The following is a 16358-nucleotide window of genomic DNA, read 5'->3' on the forward strand; positions in this document are numbered from 1 at the left end:
ATCAGTCATCACTCTACTCTACAAACCTCACACTGACTACATCAGTCACCACTCTACTATACAAACCTCACACTGACTACATCAGTCACCAATCTACTGTACAAACCTCACACATACTACATCAGTCACCACTCTACTGTACAAACCTCACACTGACTACATCAGTCACCACTCTATTGTACAACCCTCACACATACTACGTCAGTCACCACTCTACTGTACAAACCTCACACTGTCTACATCAGTCACCACTCTACTGTACAAACCTCACACTGACTACATCAGTCACCACTCTATTGTACAAACCTCACACTGACTACATCAGTCACCACTCTACTATACAAACCTCACACTGACTACATCAGTCACCACTCTACTGTACAACCCTCACACATACTACGTCAGTCACCAATCTACTGTACAAACCTCACACTGACTACATCAGTCACCACTCTACTGTACAACCCTCACACATACTATGTCAGTCACCAATCTACTGTACAAACCTCACACTGACTACATCAGTCACCACTCTACTGTACAACCCTCACACATACTATGTCAGTCACCAATCTACTGTACAAACCTCACACATACTACATCAGTCACCACTCTAATGTACAAACCTCACACTGACTACATCAGTCACCACTCTACTGTACAAACCTCACACTGACTACATCAGTCATCACTCTACTCTACAATCCTCACACTGTCTACATCAGTCACCACTCTACTGTACAAACCTCACACTGACTACATCAGTCACCACTCTATTGTACAACCCTCACACATACTACGTCAGTCACCACTCTACTGTACAAACCTCACACTGACTACATCAGTCACCACTACTATACAAACCTCACACATACTACATCAGTCACCACTCTACTGTACAAACCTCACACTGACTACATCAGTCACCACTCTACTATACAAACCTCAGACAGACTACATCATTCACCACTCTACTGTACAAACCTCACAAGACGACTACTAAGAGTGACCATTCTTTTGATGATGTTGATTTTCAGCAGACTCAGTTGTCAGAGGTAGGATTCCTTTTGGCTGATTCACCACGGGATGCTGGGCGTAAAGAAAAGTAGCAGCACTAACAATAAAAATAGACACTATTGTGAAAATATCCACCTGGATACCAAAAATGATCCAACACAGAACAGCTGTAAACAAAAGCTCTAAGGCACTGGCGAAAGTTTTCAAAATAGAATTAAGTGAGCGAAGAAAGAGGCTGGTGACAATTCCGATGGCGGCGTTGTTCACCATGATACCAAGAACAATGGGCTGTACAATGACAGAGAACTCTGCCGAGGTAAACGCATCTGTAAGCTGACCGCGGATCGCCAAGGCAACCAGGTTACACACGATCGAGTTGATATACATGAAGACATTCTGCACCATGATGTGCACCTCAAAGCCGGTGACTTTGAGCAGGAACTCATTGTAGACGCCGGCACCACAAGAACTGAAGACCTGCACCATGATGAGGGCAAGATGAGGATCGACGTACGACCACCAAGACCTCTCTGTGTTGCTCTCATGGCCGGAGCTGTGATGGGTCTCCTTGATGATACAACCTACAGTCAACAGGACCAGGGACAACCACTGGATGCGGCTCAACTGTTTGCGGAATAATATCTGCAAAAAGCAGGAGTGTCGCACATAAAGCTGGGGTTTGTTATCCCCAAAGGCTATGTCTGAGAGAGATGATGCAAGGAATTTATCAGTTTATTACAAGGATTTAACATCTTACCTGAAATAGAATTCCAGTCACGACAACCCTAAATTGAAGCAGTAGGTAATAAGTTGTCGGGTCATAGGCTGCCAAGTTGACAAATTGTAGGTTGTTGTAAAGGCAGTACAGTGAGGCTGGGATAAAGTAGTATGCCAAAACTGAAAAAAAAAAACAGAAAACAAAAAAACCCAAATTAGTAATCTCTCATTAATCAACTCCAAATACTGATCCAAATGCTATGTTATTTTAAATGTTTCAGATAATCATTGTACTGGTAAATTCTTCAACCTTTTCACAGGATTGCAAGGTGTTTACTCAAGTATATTCTGAAGGCAATATTAGGTGTAGACGGATAAAATTCTACTCTTTGTGAAGCCCTGAAACTGGTGAATTCAACCATTGTAGTATTGTCTCCAATATCGAATTAAGAATATGCATAAATCGAACTGAAAGTTGCTCTGTTATATGCAAAATGTTTGAGTAATGTTTCTCCTGTAAGCCTAATTGCCGTTTCGAATGGGCAACAGCATACGTGTGGTGAATGTGTCACAGTAGATTAACAAACGCATATGCGGATTTACGCTTATGCTATAACATTGTAGTTCATTTTTTTTATTTAGATTTTTCTCAGTTTTTGACTTAAGGCTATGCTCAATTCCAATTAAACTTTCAGGTGTCACAAAGATTCTTTTAAAATGCACACCATTCTGCTGCATTCTGCGTCTGCCAAACATTACAATGCTTTAACATCTAGGGCATTCAAACCTGCAATTTGGCTTATACATATACCTGTACCTGTAATAATGAATGTTGCAATACATGAAGCATCAAGTTCACAGAAAAATCCCCACACCATAGATGACTGCTCCACTTGCAAATTTCTCTATACCAGCACAGATATTTAGCCCCACTCAGATACCATATTTCTTCTAATTTTGGGACACCTGGGCTACTCATTTAGGCTAATGAATATATGCTATTGTAGCAGGAGTAATGTTGAGTTTCTTTTTTCTCACATGGTTAGACCATCTCATGAACAACATACTCATATCTTTACTTTTCCAAAAGACTGGTAAAGAAATGTAATACTCTGCTTTCAGCACTACTAATATCTGTCCCAAAAAATAGCAGTAATTAGGGTACATAAAATGTTTCAAATATGTGCTGGACTTTGTTCTGGCTAATTCAAATTATAACAGTTTGAAAAGTAATCGTGACACTGTTGATGCCAATTTGTTGAAAAGCAATTCACTTTGTGATTACCTTTCTTGTGAGTTACTATGTCATGGAATAGTTCCTTCAGGCTCTTCCTGAAAGAGAAACAAGTAGTTCACATGTACACCCATGCCTATGACATGTCAGGATATACTATTTCAGATCTACACAATTTTATCACTAATATAGTTAGAGTTTTTTCAATTCCTGAAATGCAAACTGACTTTGGTAGACCAGCTGGAAGAAAAAAAGTATGTATAAACCGGTTATCTACAAAAAACCACCTGACAAAAAACAATTCAAACTCCTTAGCAAGCAGATGTTCATGATGTGCCAGTATTTTGTTATCACGCTGGATTTATAACCAAACCTACAAGTAAGCTTTCCCATACATTCCAATAATGAGGCAATTTCAAATTTAAAACAAAAGACTATAAAACAAATGTGTGACTTACTTATTTATTTGATTGGAATTTTATGCTGTACTCAAGAATATTTCACATATTATGTTGGTTATGTGATTGGAGACTGAATCAGCCAGTTTTAACCCACCACAATTTGTTCTCTGTACATTTATAACAGAAATTCCAGCCAGCCAATAATTCTGCTGTTACAGACACTGTGATACATGCACGTATGTGAGACAGCTTCTTACTCGCGTAGAAAGAAGATAACAGCAGCCACCAGCTTGACGCACTCTGTCAGGAGCACCACAGTCACAGTATTGTAATTGTACGTCTTCTGCCCTGCTTTCCTGCTAGCTGTCACCAGAATACCTACAAAAGTCAAAACAACCATTTCAACACATATACTTTTTTCTCCACTGTTTGTTTGATTGACTGATTGATTGGGGTTTAACGTGGATTTTGCTCGCATCATGATGGCATTTCTTTGTTACTCCAAATGACCTAAAATTTTACCCACAAAAGTGCATTTTCAGAAGCAAATAAATGTCACTAAATATTATTTTTGGTCCTGAAACTCCAGTAGAATATCCTCCCATGTTTCAAGCAAACCTCAAAACACCGTTATAAATTAAACAGAACTTTCAGAATCAGGAAAAATGGGCAAGTTAATCATGGATGAAATTCATGGTCATTCAGGGTATATGCTTGCTATCACATTTGTCAGAAGAAACTGGAATAAAGTTTGAACCCTTTATAAAAATATTACTATTTGAATTAAGACAAATAAATCCTAAGACAACAAAAAAATGGTACCTAGCAGCTGTAGATGTAAGAAAATATTTCTTACATAACCAGTAGTTGTGGACGTAAGCATTATTTCTTATATACCCTAATTACTCAACCTTTTCACACATGAAGGAGCAACTTTCAGCTCAGTTTAGGCATATTGTTAATTTGATTTTGGAGACAAAAATACATTGGTACATTGGCCAATTTCAGGTCTCACAAAAGTATAATTTTATCAGCCCACACAGGATAATGCATTCAGAATGTGCTTGAATAAACACCTTGCAAACACGCGAATTACAGTACCCACACTGAACAAGCAGAAATCTCATTTTGGGGCAAATTATAAACTGTAAAATTACTTTGAAAAGCGAATTTCTTATTCACCGAACTGTTTTATGCAAAAGTAAATGGTCACTAATTGTCATAAGAAAATAGTTACTATATCAAACACTATGTTTACCAAAAACAAATTTATTTCATTGGAGTTTTATGCAGTACTCAAGAATGTTTCACTGATGAATACAGTAATACAGTGGGGCCAGCATTATGGTGGGGTTAAATTGGACAGATCCTGGTGGAAACCTAGAGCTGTCCAAAGGATGCTGGCAGACCTTCCCAAGTAGAAAGGAGATGTAGGCAGCAAGAGGTAGACTTGATTGTGCTCCTGGGTAGTTGCATTGTGCTAGCGCGCTAACAACTAGGTCAAGGAGTTCTCGCAGGGGACAAAATTAGTTTTGACCTACATGTGTACAATACGTTCTAACTTACCCTAAAGGAAGTGTTGCAATGTACACATACATGTATGTGCTTTACATGTCAGCGAATCTCTGCTTATTGAATTTTATAAACAATATAAGTTTTGGCAGATTCGGGCACACTCAGTATATGTATCAATCATCAAATTTAATTGTAAACAGTTCCTTCAATGCCACAAAACGCAAAATAAGTAACATTCCAGAAATTTACTTGGTAGGCCTTCTGAAAAACGTTATTTTTAACTCAACACCTATATTAATGACATAATTATTCATACAGAGCTTCCAGTTTTAAAGGTCAAAACCCAAAAAGAGTAACACACATGAAAATTTACTTAAGGCCTTCTGAAAAAAGTTTTTTCTTTCAAGCTCAACTTTGTGACCACGTAAGATTTTGTCCTTGTGCAGAGTTGCCTCCTATAATACAGTCTCATCATGTGGAATCACTAAGTGATTTTCTCCCGGGTGGCAGAAGTATTGCCAATGCTGCAATCTAATCCTGTCGCAACTTGTAAAAACTACGCCAGGATTAAGGCCATTCTGCAGACAACACTTAGTGCTCGAGATAAAACGCTAAGAAGTGATTTCACATGTTTACCTTAACGTCTGTGATCGATAGATAGCTTTATTATTTGTATAAAGGTGTCCTACACTGGCTCAGTTAGATATCACTTTTGATAATACACACCGTGCTGCCATGACATCAAAAGAGAAACATTTTCGCCTATGAAGTTCCAATCTGAGCTGAGCTTTAAACATCCATATGCCATGCAACACCACATCATATAAGAGGTCATGTGCGACGTCATGTTATATACATAAGTCTGTGAAGGCCTACAGCTAAAAACATTGCTTAAACTTTTTCAAACTTGTCGTGATATTGACAAAATAGAATATTGCTCAGTAAAAGTTAAATATAATAAATATTTTTCTCATGAAAGGTGGAAATGATAGCCCTCTCAATGCTTCACGCCCTGTGGGTCATCCTTTTCACCTCTTACAAGAAAAATATTTATTACATTCAACCTTCACTGTGCAATACCATCTATCTATCCTAGTTACTTTTAGAATATATTGTTTTTTTTTTAAACTGCATTTAGGTATGTATCAAATAAGAAATGCTAGTTTTTCTATATAAGCTAGACCAAAATAGCAGACACCTTTGATCTCCAACCAGTTCGAAGAAAAAACGTGTGGACCTACTGGTAGAGTGGTTTAACATTACAGAAAATCAAGCCCTTAGTTTCCTTTGACAACAGCATTTATCAAATCTTGCCTGAATTCAGGTAGCACACGTACAAGTGTACAACAGTAACAATGTGCAACAAGATCAAATGTGTTGTAAGACATTTTGCATCTCCTCTGAGCAAAACAGTTTTATTTTAGTGGGATTCCTTGCCTCTTGATAGCTACGGTACTTTGCATAAGATCCTGGCAGGGAACCAGATCAAAATGAGGTCTTTTTCAACAGCAGCCAGTTCTGTTAGGTAAACCCCTGAACTGTTGCCTAATTGGTGACTAGGGACTAAAAATTTAATACTTTAGGCTGTGAGGAGCAATCCTCCACAATCTCCGCCCACTCCCCCCCCCCCCCCCCAAAAAAAAAATTCATAGCTTCATGGATTAAGGGTGTCGATTGTGATGTAAAACCCATACATGTGGTGTAGACAGAATTAAATTTACTACATGTACGTATATGGTAATAACAATAATAAATTTATTATTAATCACATTTTTATCAACTTCTCTAAAAATGTCCATAAGGGGAATTGGGAAACTGTCCTGGATCCACTTGTTCAGCATAGCTGGGACTGACATATATACATTACGGTAGTTCAACAAGTCAAATGATCTACTGCTATTTGTCAGCCAAGGGCTGGCAGCATAATACACTAGGCAGAGGGGTGATTAGAAAGCGGTTACAATGCCGCTAGGTGCAGCCTGACCCTTCTGTGGAAGATTGAGCAGGTTGCCACCTATTTTGATTAAAATTCCTATTTTACTTCATTTATCAGGTAACTGGCTACTTTTCCCGGGCAGCCTTCGGTTAAACAAAAGATAATGGCAGCCCTACACAGGCCTGTATTATACTGGCCTTACCTGCCCTAGTTCAGTTCTATTTAATGATCGTCTAGCTACTAACAATGTACTAAGCATTTTCAGTGTGTCACATGCAGTTATGCAGGCACCGACAACCCTGAAAACGTCACCTGGCTTTTTATGTGGCTTTTAGCGCTGTGACTACATGGATCCATGTACGCGAACATCATGTCAATGTAAAACGTCTCACAGTGCAACTTACCCTGATTGATAAATAGTCCCATGTACGATACAAACACGAGAAAACTGGCTTTCGTGGGGAAAAGTTCCCCTGAGCACAGGCCTGCCATTATCAGCTCTTGTCAATGTGCGCGTTGCTCAACCCATGTATGACGCCTTCCTTATCTGCCCCTGCAATCCTATATATACTGGATTCAGGCACACGCCGCAGTTGACAACAACAGCAACATATCCAGTTACTGCCGGGTATGAGGGGTCATATACACTTTTCTCAAACCAACAGAAAAATAAAACAAGACGTTCTTATAACCCTGTTGACTAGGTTACCTCCCTTGGATCAAGATGGAGGGTTTTTCTTAATCCTCCAGATTATACGTACAGCTGAAGTAGTTCCATGATGTATTACTTGAGTTTTTCTCACAACAAAATTCTTTCTTCATTTTGTTTTGATTAGTGCCATTGCTAATTGCACATTGCACTTATGCTTTTATACAGATCTAGCCTTTACTTTACCTACACTTGCATAGCAACATTCATGGCTTTTACAGCTTTTGGTCTGGAGTTAGGGCTCCTAATTTAAAAAAAAGTGAAAGGTAGTTTTCTCGTTTGTGAAACTCATTTAAGTGAAGTTGGTTCCATGACTTGCATGAAAAACAAACTGAACTAATTAGTCATAATCCAAGTGAAAGCCTGACAAACTCATCAGAATCCAGGCCAGAGACAAATGGTACCGGTAACACCTCATCCCTGCAAATTATGACAGTTAAATCTGGTGTCCATCAATAGCCCAGTATCCTCCAAAATCTTGTTTTGAGCTTTTAACCACAGGATGATTTACCTTGAGAAAGATATGTACGGCCCTCAAGAAAAATATAAGCGCACAAACCAAAAATGCCATGTTAAAATGACCTTTCATGAAACATCCCCCCAAAATGATTTATTTGTATACTGATTGATTTGCTTTCTTCAGATCAAGTGGCCCACATGAGCTGGAAATTGAAGCCACTACTGAAAATGAATAGTTACCCTAATTTTTGAGTTAACAGGTTATTTAATACTGAAAGAAAACAACATAAAAATTACTTCGTCCGTTTGTATTTTTGTTGAGTATATTCTCATGAACTATGGAGCAGCTAGGTCATGGTTGCATGGTTAAGATGCTTGCTTTTCAATTAAAGGCCACACAAAGCTATGGGTTCAGTCCCGCTCTTGGAGACGGAATTTTCATGACTGCTTCCATTGGTTTCTGGAACTTGGTGGCATGGAGTGGTACTGTAATATTTCAACCTTTTTGCATGCTTGTGTATTCAAGCATATTATGAAGGTATTACTCTGTGTTGACAGATAAAATTAGACTTTTTGTGAAGCCCTGTCAGTCCAAAAATCAAATTAAAAATGTGCATAAATTGCACTGAAAGTTGCTCTTTCATATGCAAAAAAGTTAAGGAAATAGGGTAGTTGGCACTGTCTGAAGTAGCCTTACATGAAGATTGTTCGAGGCCCCTAGTATCTACTGACGTGATGCATGGATGCATCACACCTGGGAAAATTCACCTGTGCTTTGTCTAAGTTCATTGGTTAACCCACTTTGATAACTTTGGGTAATCCAGTTTCCACGACTTATAAAACTATCATTGTATATTACATAAAAATTATCTCATTAAACAAAACCAAGAAATAAAATAACCATGTGCTTGAAACTAAATAACCAAGTGCTTGAAACCAAATAACCATGTGCTTGAAACCAAAAAACCAAGTGCTTGACACCAAATAACCATGTGCTTGAAACCAAATAACCATTATTTGAAGAAGAATATTATTATGTTCCCTTCACAGACATGGATACAACATCTACCTGACAAGGACAGACAAACTTTCATCAAGAGTAAACAGGTATGTTTATTTACAAATTTTCGAAACATGAAAAGTATGCTTAAAACAAAATAAATTACATGAAATGTATTAGTTCATGATATAACTTAAATAATAATTATTACAACTGTGGTTAAATTGGATAAGTACAGCACTACAGTGATAGAAAACCATGAGGCATGATACTTACCCTTGAAAACGACCTTGCCAAACAGTCAAATGACAGAGAACAACCCAGCTGAGCATACAATAAACTGCTTTACAAATCCATGTCAGAAATGTTTTGAAAGTCTTAATAAAGTCATGAAGGCTTGGATTTCACTGCTCCAAGCAGAAGTTCTGTTTTGTTTGTGCATATTTATGACATTGGGCTCCAATGTAGAGACCTACATGTACCTGGTCATAGTGTATCAGCACACGTCTGATCAAACTGGTCTTCAGTGAATCACAGAAAGTATGTCAAGGTTACCATTTGTTTATTGTTATATATCACTTGAACTGGGAACTGAAGAAAAAAAACTAATCTTCCACCCATATTTGAATTATATAAGTTGTCTTGGGAAATAACATCTGACTGCCATAAGCTGTTAAGCACTCAATACATATACATCTGCTGAAAAAGAGCAAACCAAAGATGGATTTGTACTCCAGGCTACATGTGTGATAAAAGCATGTACGTCTAGTTAAATGTAGAGGCTAAGACAGTTCAGATTTCCAATAATCATGAATGTATGTAAACTTGGATACAACCAATACTGTATCTGGTCATCACTATTTTACTCCTTTTGCCTCATTCAGATGGTTTCATTGATCTGAGACAGGTAGTGTGAGTTGCTTTTTTAGGTAAATTTGTAGGGCAAGCACAATAGTTGCAATCTGTACCTGCTGTATACAACATTAATACAGTTGAAGTATATGGCACTGCACAGCTACAGTGCTGCATAAAACACTACTGAGTAACAGTACTGTACATGACACTGCACAGATACAGTACTGCATACAACACTACAGAGTTACAGTAATGTATATGACACTGCACATTTACAGTACTGCATACAACACTAGAGTTACAGTACTGTATGACACTACATAGTGACATTACCGTATGTGACACTGCACAGTTACATACTGTATATGATACTGCACAGTTATTGTACTGTATGACACTACAGTTACAGTACTGTATGACACTACATAGTTAGATTACTGTATATGACACTGCATAGTTACAGTACTGTTACAACACTATATAGTTACATTAACATATGTGACGCTGCACAATTACTGTACTGTATAAAACACTAGAGTTACAGTACTGTATATGACCCTACATAGTGACATTACTGTACATGACACTGCACAGTTACTGTACTGTATACAACTTGCAGAGTTACAGTAATGAACATGACATACAGAATGCTCAGGTTGCTCAGTTCAAAGACTTGGCTACAGTATAACCATAGCGGCAAACTACATGTATGAACATTTTCTTCTGTCAGTCCATTGTAAATATCCGTGAGGCGATGTCATCGACGATCCAGTCTATTCCTCGTAACAGGTTTTCCCCTGTGACTGCACTGCAGCCCTGCATCAGCCAGTGGTGGGTTTTGATGGAGTCCAACTCCAGGTTCTGAAACAAAAACAGTCATTTACAACTTGTGTGCAAGTACATGCATTAGATGGAAGTATATGCAAGGTTCATGCACAATCAAACCCTTACACCAACATGCACAATCAAACCCTTACACCAACATGCACAATCAAACCCTTACACCAACTTGCATAACAAACCTTTATATCAATGTGCACACTCAGACCCTTACACCAACGTGCACAATCAAACCCTTACAACAATATGCACAATCAAACCCTTACACCAACATGCACAATCAAACCCTTACACCAACATGCACACTCAAAGCCTTACATCAATATGCACACTCAAGCCTATACACCAACACTCAAACCCTTAGACCAATGTGCACAATCAAACCCTTACACCAATGTGCACACTCAAACCCTTGCACCAACATGCACACTAAAACTCTTACACCAACACTCAAACCCTTAGACCAATGTGCACAATCAAACTCTTACATCAACATGCACACTCAAGCTCTTACACCAACATGCACACCCAAAGCCTTACATTAACATGCGCACCCAAACTCTTACACCAACATGCACACCCAAACCCTTACATTAACATGCACACTCAAGCCTATACACCAACACTCAAACCCTTAGACCAATGTGCACAATCAAACCCTTACACCAATGTGCACACTCAAACCCTTGCACCAACATGCACACTAAAACTCTTACACCAATATACACACTCAAACTCTTGCACCAATATGCACACTCAAACCCTTACATCAACATGCACACCCAAATCCTTACATCAACGTCCACACTCAAACTCTTACACTAACATGCACAATCAAACCCTTACACCAACAAGCACACCCAAACCCTTACATCAACATGCACACTCAAGCTCTTACACCAACACTCAAACCCTTAGACCAATGTGCACAATCAAACTCTTACATCAACATGCACACTCAAGCTCTTACACCAACATGCACACCCAAACCCTTACATTAACATGCACACCCAAACTCTTACACCAACATGCACACCCCAACCCTTACATTAACATGCACACCCAAATCCTTACATCAACATGCACACTGAAACCCCTACATTTTTAATTTCCTCTGCCGGCAAAGCTCCTGGTAAATCTTGTTTATTGGCGAAAACCAACAAAGTAGCTCCAGACAATCTCTGCAAATAATAATAACAAAAAAACTTATTATGTTCTGTAATAAACACCCTGCATCAAACTTCTAAATATAATGTGATTTTGTCATAGTTAGAAAATAAATACTGTTATATTTTATAGGTTAGAGTTTGGTCACTTTACAATGGTGTCTCAAGTTTGTGTCAGTGCTGATATACATGTATTGACAGTGCCAAGCTTTCCGCCAGGAAATAAATTTTGAGCCTGTTTGAGGACAAAGTTTGGTTGAAGAGGGGTGCGGAGAGCTTTGTTGCCTTCAGGACAATTTTTATCTCATTCCGTGGCATATAAGAGTGGTAATTCCATATTATATCTTGTTTTTTGAGTCCTACTTACAAACATCTTCATTTAACATGTGCAGCTACTGCTTTCGCGCACAGCGTATGTGCATCTGTGGTTGACGTTTTGGTAGGTAAAAAAAAAAAACAAAAAAAAACTCACAGCCTCAGCATCAATTCCTGGTCATTTAAAAAGCATCTGGCTCTTCATACTTCTACTTCACTCTACAATAAGCTTCCAAAACAAACTTGTTGTCCATTTTGGCATGCTGAGCTGTTATATTGATTTGAATACTTAAATAAGTTTATGATATATTTTTACTTGCTGTCACATTCTCAATACTAGACGTCAAAGTTACTGACGTGCCTATTTAGGACAATCGGGTAGACAACTTCACGTGGTGTGTAGTTCAAAACAGGCCTTATTTTCGAGTTCCACTGAGATTTTCAGATATCAGATTAAGGTCAGTGTCAAAGGTTGCATAAATGTCTTGCAGACAGACCATGTATTAAGTGGATTTGGATATTAAGAGTTGCATATGAAGAAAGCTTTGCCGATGGAGCAGCTGAATACAGACAAAATGTCATAACCGGATGCACACGTCGCCCGGGCTAAGGATGGCAGCGCGTATCAGTAAATACAAGACATCCTTAGACCAGATTTTCAGGCTAGGCAATTTCATGAATTTCACTCTGACATTTTACAAGTGAAACGACTGTTTTTGCACTATGCATGAGTACCCGTTATTGACCTTTCTGACCTGTCATCTAACATTGATTTCTTGTCACTTTTAAAAGCCTTTTCCCAAATTATTGACGTAAGAAGAGGTCAGTCGAGTAAACCATCCATGGGCTGGATTTTCAGGCTGCTATAGGCCTATACATTGTAGATATTATGCTGGGACATGTTGAGCCATGAGTGCTGCATGCACTATCCCCACGGGCATTAGGCCATCGGTCTCGTACACAACACTAAGAATAGAAATTTTGACGAAATGCAGGAACGGGACTCGTCGGTGATGTAGCTGATACACAGGAGTTTGGAGAGTGCGCAGATTGGTTTGCTTGGTGTTTTAGCTATTTATTGCCATCAACATGTCCGAAAAAGGATTCAAATATTCCATTGGCGATAGAAAAGACTTTTCTTTATGTCCCTTTTTTGTATGTCTGAAGGGGAATTTTTGGTAGCTTTTCTGGAGGAATGGATCCATTTACCGAGCACAAAACAGACCTAGTGGAAACCCTGTAGTGCTGATTCACCAAATCAAATGCTTCAGACATGACAGCCCACAATATAATGGCACAGAACCAATCTTGTGACATAGATGCTCTAGCCTATCATTCGGCGTAGTCTGATCACACCCTATTCCCAGTACTCCCGGCTAAAAAAACAAAGAAGAGACATACCACAATTGACAATTGGCATGATTGAAGTTAACCTACCCCTCCCTGACCTAATGCCACCCTCTTAGCTAGTATTGTAACATGCGCTCACCTCTTCCAGTAGCAAAGACTGGAGCTCTTTCTTACAGTCCTGAAGCCTCATCCTGTCTGCACTATCCACCACCCAGATTAGGCCGTCTGTGCTCTCAAAGTAGTTCCTCCAGTACGAGCGGAGGGATTTCTGTCCACCAACATCCCAAACATTCAGCTTGAACCTGAAAGCCCAGACTGCACATGTACAAGGGCACGATAGTGAATACATGTGAATATCAACAACAGTTCATTCATGGTGTGCGGGGACCAATTCCACAAAAAATTCCATCTTAAAATATGATCTAAAAATATGATCCAAAAGCATATTTTGGGGATTTAGAACTTAAAATTTTGCCCACCCCATCAACGTTAACCTAAGACAAATTTCAACTTCCACATCTTAACACTGTTACGCAAAGAGTTCTTAAATTTTGACTTGAGTCAGAAACAGTTTTGTGAAATCAGTCCTGTAACTGTGATGTGATTCTTTGATGTTTGGGTAGGGTTTTAAAATCCATGCAGGGGCCTCTGTGCCAGGGCTGTCCAATGACCCATGACTCATCAATGCGATCGCTGTGAGTTCACGTCCTCTATACGTCACGTCTTGCACGGTAAGGTTTTTCAGCAACCTGCAGATGGTCGTTGGTTCTCACTGGGCTTTGCCTGGTTTCCACCCACCATAATGCTGGCTGCCATCATGTTTGTGAAATATTCTTGAGTATGGTATAAAACATTAATCAAATACATAAATAAAATACATGCAAGGAAATGTCCAAATATGGCCTATTTTGGCCCATCAATCAATGGCTGTTCACTCCGTTTAGCTGGTAATTCTCAAGAAATGCACGATACATCTCAAGGAGAGTCAACCCAATTTATACATACAACTTAATATTCCACAGTTGCTTAATTAATAATAATTCTACTGACAGTCAGTCAGCAGCAATTTTCTTCCCATGCAATCAGCAGTTGAAAGAATTGTTGACGGTGCTGTCAGTCCTCAGTATACATCAAATCTGTAAGCTAAATGAAGATAATTAGAAAGCACACTTTGAACTGGTTAAATACTGAGCCAGATCTTACCCCCTGTGTTCCAGTGTCTTTATGTTAAAGCCCAGGGTTGGTGAGATTGTGTCTATGTCCTCCCCATTAAACTTCTTCAGGATTGTTGTCTTCCCAGCATTGTCCAAACCTCTGTATGTACAGTTATGGAGACTCACTTATCATCACACATTTTGATTTATATTTGGTACTTCTGTATTTTATTTACTTGAGAACACTGGATGCATAGTGTTTGTCAAGAATTGTCGGGATATGTATTATTTTAGTTGTCACTCATGGTCACATTTCATGAATGGAATAAATGGAATAATAGCTGGGTCACTACCACTCTACCTTTGGGATTTAAATTCAATCCAATATTAGTTGATAAAGTGAAATACATCAACATAACTTCTCCTTTGCATACCTATGCCTGTAGGACTACATAATAAGGTTTTCTTTAATCGTCCGTCGAAAAGATTGTTCTCCTAAGACAAGTAACAGTATTAGAGAAGTAAATTGTTCTGAAGTTAAGACTACGTCTGACTTAAGTTTAAGACAGCTTTGAGTTCACAGGGCATGGTGTCATCTAAATTACAAGGTATTTATAACCGTGACACTTGACAGACTGTTGTTGTTGTTCACATAAGAAAATAACTAAACTTGATAAAACACAGGCTAGTTATTATGAAATAAAGCACATACAAACGCCGGACATGAAATCGTAAAGGATACAGCATTAATAACCGCACTTCTTTTTCCTTCTGTTTCATCTTCTTTAAAATTGTAAGAAGACCCATCTTGTCGCAATTCAAACACTTGACGCATCTACCAGCATGACTGCAACATGCGTAATCTTCTGGGTTTGGAGGGTAAAATGACAGGTGAAGTTAGCCTAGTTACCAAGCCCTATATTTTTGGTCTAACACCGAGCAAGGGAATGTTAGTGACTCGTACATTTCCGCCCATCATTAACAGGCAATGCGGATATATGTAATTTCCGTATGTGGTTACGGTATGCTTAAGTAGGATTAGATATTTGCCGCATATAATTTATTTCGATTCCCAATTCATACTTCTATAAAAATTTCATAAATTACGTGCCCACAGAGGTTGCTGTATATGGTGATAAAATACCCACGATGGCTTCCAAACTAAACAGAACCCTAATTCTAACAATCTATGAACACCACATGGTATTAGTAGCTACAGACAAAATTTTAAACCTTACATTTTTATATAGTACAATAAAATGTAAATATGCATTAAAATTATGATTAAACTTCAGTTTATAAGGAGAGGTAAGCCATGCATTCGAAATTTTCAAGTTTTGTGAAAGATTATACACTAGGCCGGACCGCAACGGTTAAGCTATATACGAATTCCCCGTGTAAAAGTGATAGTGGAATACTGGTAGAAGTCCGAAGTGAGACGTATTACGTCATTTCAGTGACGCTGGACATTCCACTGCAGCGTCAACAGTGCGACGTCACAGTGGGCAGGCCAAGTACGTGACAGATAAAACCGCAGCACGCAACACGTTTTGAGGCGAGCAACAACAGACTTGTGGCGTGCAAGTCATATGTCAGACTAGCGCCATCTTTTGTGGAAGGAAAATCTATACCCCATTTAAAAAGGTCAAGACTGGTGACATGTCAAGAAATCTGATCCATTCATAAAATG

General features: G+C 38.7%; 2 protein-coding genes across 2 annotated transcripts; both read right to left on the reverse strand.

The window, feature by feature from the left end:
* Positions 1-890: 890 nt before the first annotated feature.
* Positions 891-7432, reverse strand: LOC135468997 (UDP-galactose transporter senju-like). The gene is made up of 5 exons (XM_064747510.1): positions 7225-7432; positions 3627-3747; positions 3020-3066; positions 1775-1914; positions 891-1659 (listed from the first exon to the last, which is right to left on the reverse strand). The coding sequence occupies exons 1-5, from the start codon at positions 7310-7312 to the stop codon at positions 1000-1002; spliced, it is 1056 nt and encodes a 351-aa protein (XP_064603580.1). The 5' UTR covers positions 7313-7432; the 3' UTR covers positions 891-999.
* Positions 7433-9087: 1655 nt separating this feature from the next.
* On the reverse strand, positions 9088-15528 carry LOC135467988 (ADP-ribosylation factor-like protein 2). The gene is made up of 5 exons (XM_064745964.1): positions 15411-15528; positions 14718-14828; positions 13654-13816; positions 11784-11864; positions 9088-10704 (listed from the first exon to the last, which is right to left on the reverse strand). Exons 1-5 carry the CDS (start codon positions 15473-15475, stop codon positions 10570-10572), a joined length of 555 nt encoding a protein of 184 aa, XP_064602034.1. The 5' UTR covers positions 15476-15528; the 3' UTR covers positions 9088-10569.
* Between the last annotated feature and the right edge of the window lie 830 nt (positions 15529-16358).

This window comes from Liolophura sinensis, chromosome 6 (assembly GCF_032854445.1).
Source record: "Liolophura sinensis isolate JHLJ2023 chromosome 6, CUHK_Ljap_v2, whole genome shotgun sequence".
Classification (NCBI taxonomy): Eukaryota; Metazoa; Mollusca; class Polyplacophora; order Chitonida; family Chitonidae; genus Liolophura; species Liolophura sinensis.

What these genes read in the sequence shown, in the direction of transcription:
- LOC135467988 (XM_064745964.1), bottom strand. Translation starts at nt 15,475, where the DNA reads ATGGGTCTTCTTACAATTTTAAAGAAGATGAAACAGAAGGAAAAAGAA. An exon ending in AAGACACTGGAACACAGGGG is followed by an intron (nt 13,817 to 14,717) that starts GTAAGATCTGGC and finishes CTGGGCTTTCAG; the next exon opens with GTTCAAGCTGAATGTTTGGG. An exon ending in AGTCTTTGCTACTGGAAGAG is followed by an intron (nt 11,865 to 13,653) that starts GTGAGCGCATGT and finishes TATTATTTGCAG; the next exon opens with AGATTGTCTGGAGCTACTTT.
- LOC135468997 (XM_064747510.1), bottom strand. Translation starts at nt 7,312, where the DNA reads ATGGCAGGCCTGTGCTCAGGGGAACTTTTCCCCACGAAAGCCAGTTTT. An exon ending in GTTATCTTCTTTCTACGCGA is followed by an intron (nt 3,067 to 3,626) that starts GTAAGAAGCTGT and finishes TTTCTCTTTCAG; the next exon opens with GAAGAGCCTGAAGGAACTAT. An exon ending in CATAGTAACTCACAAGAAAG is followed by an intron (nt 1,915 to 3,019) that starts GTAATCACAAAG and finishes TTTTTTTTTCAG; the next exon opens with TTTTGGCATACTACTTTATC.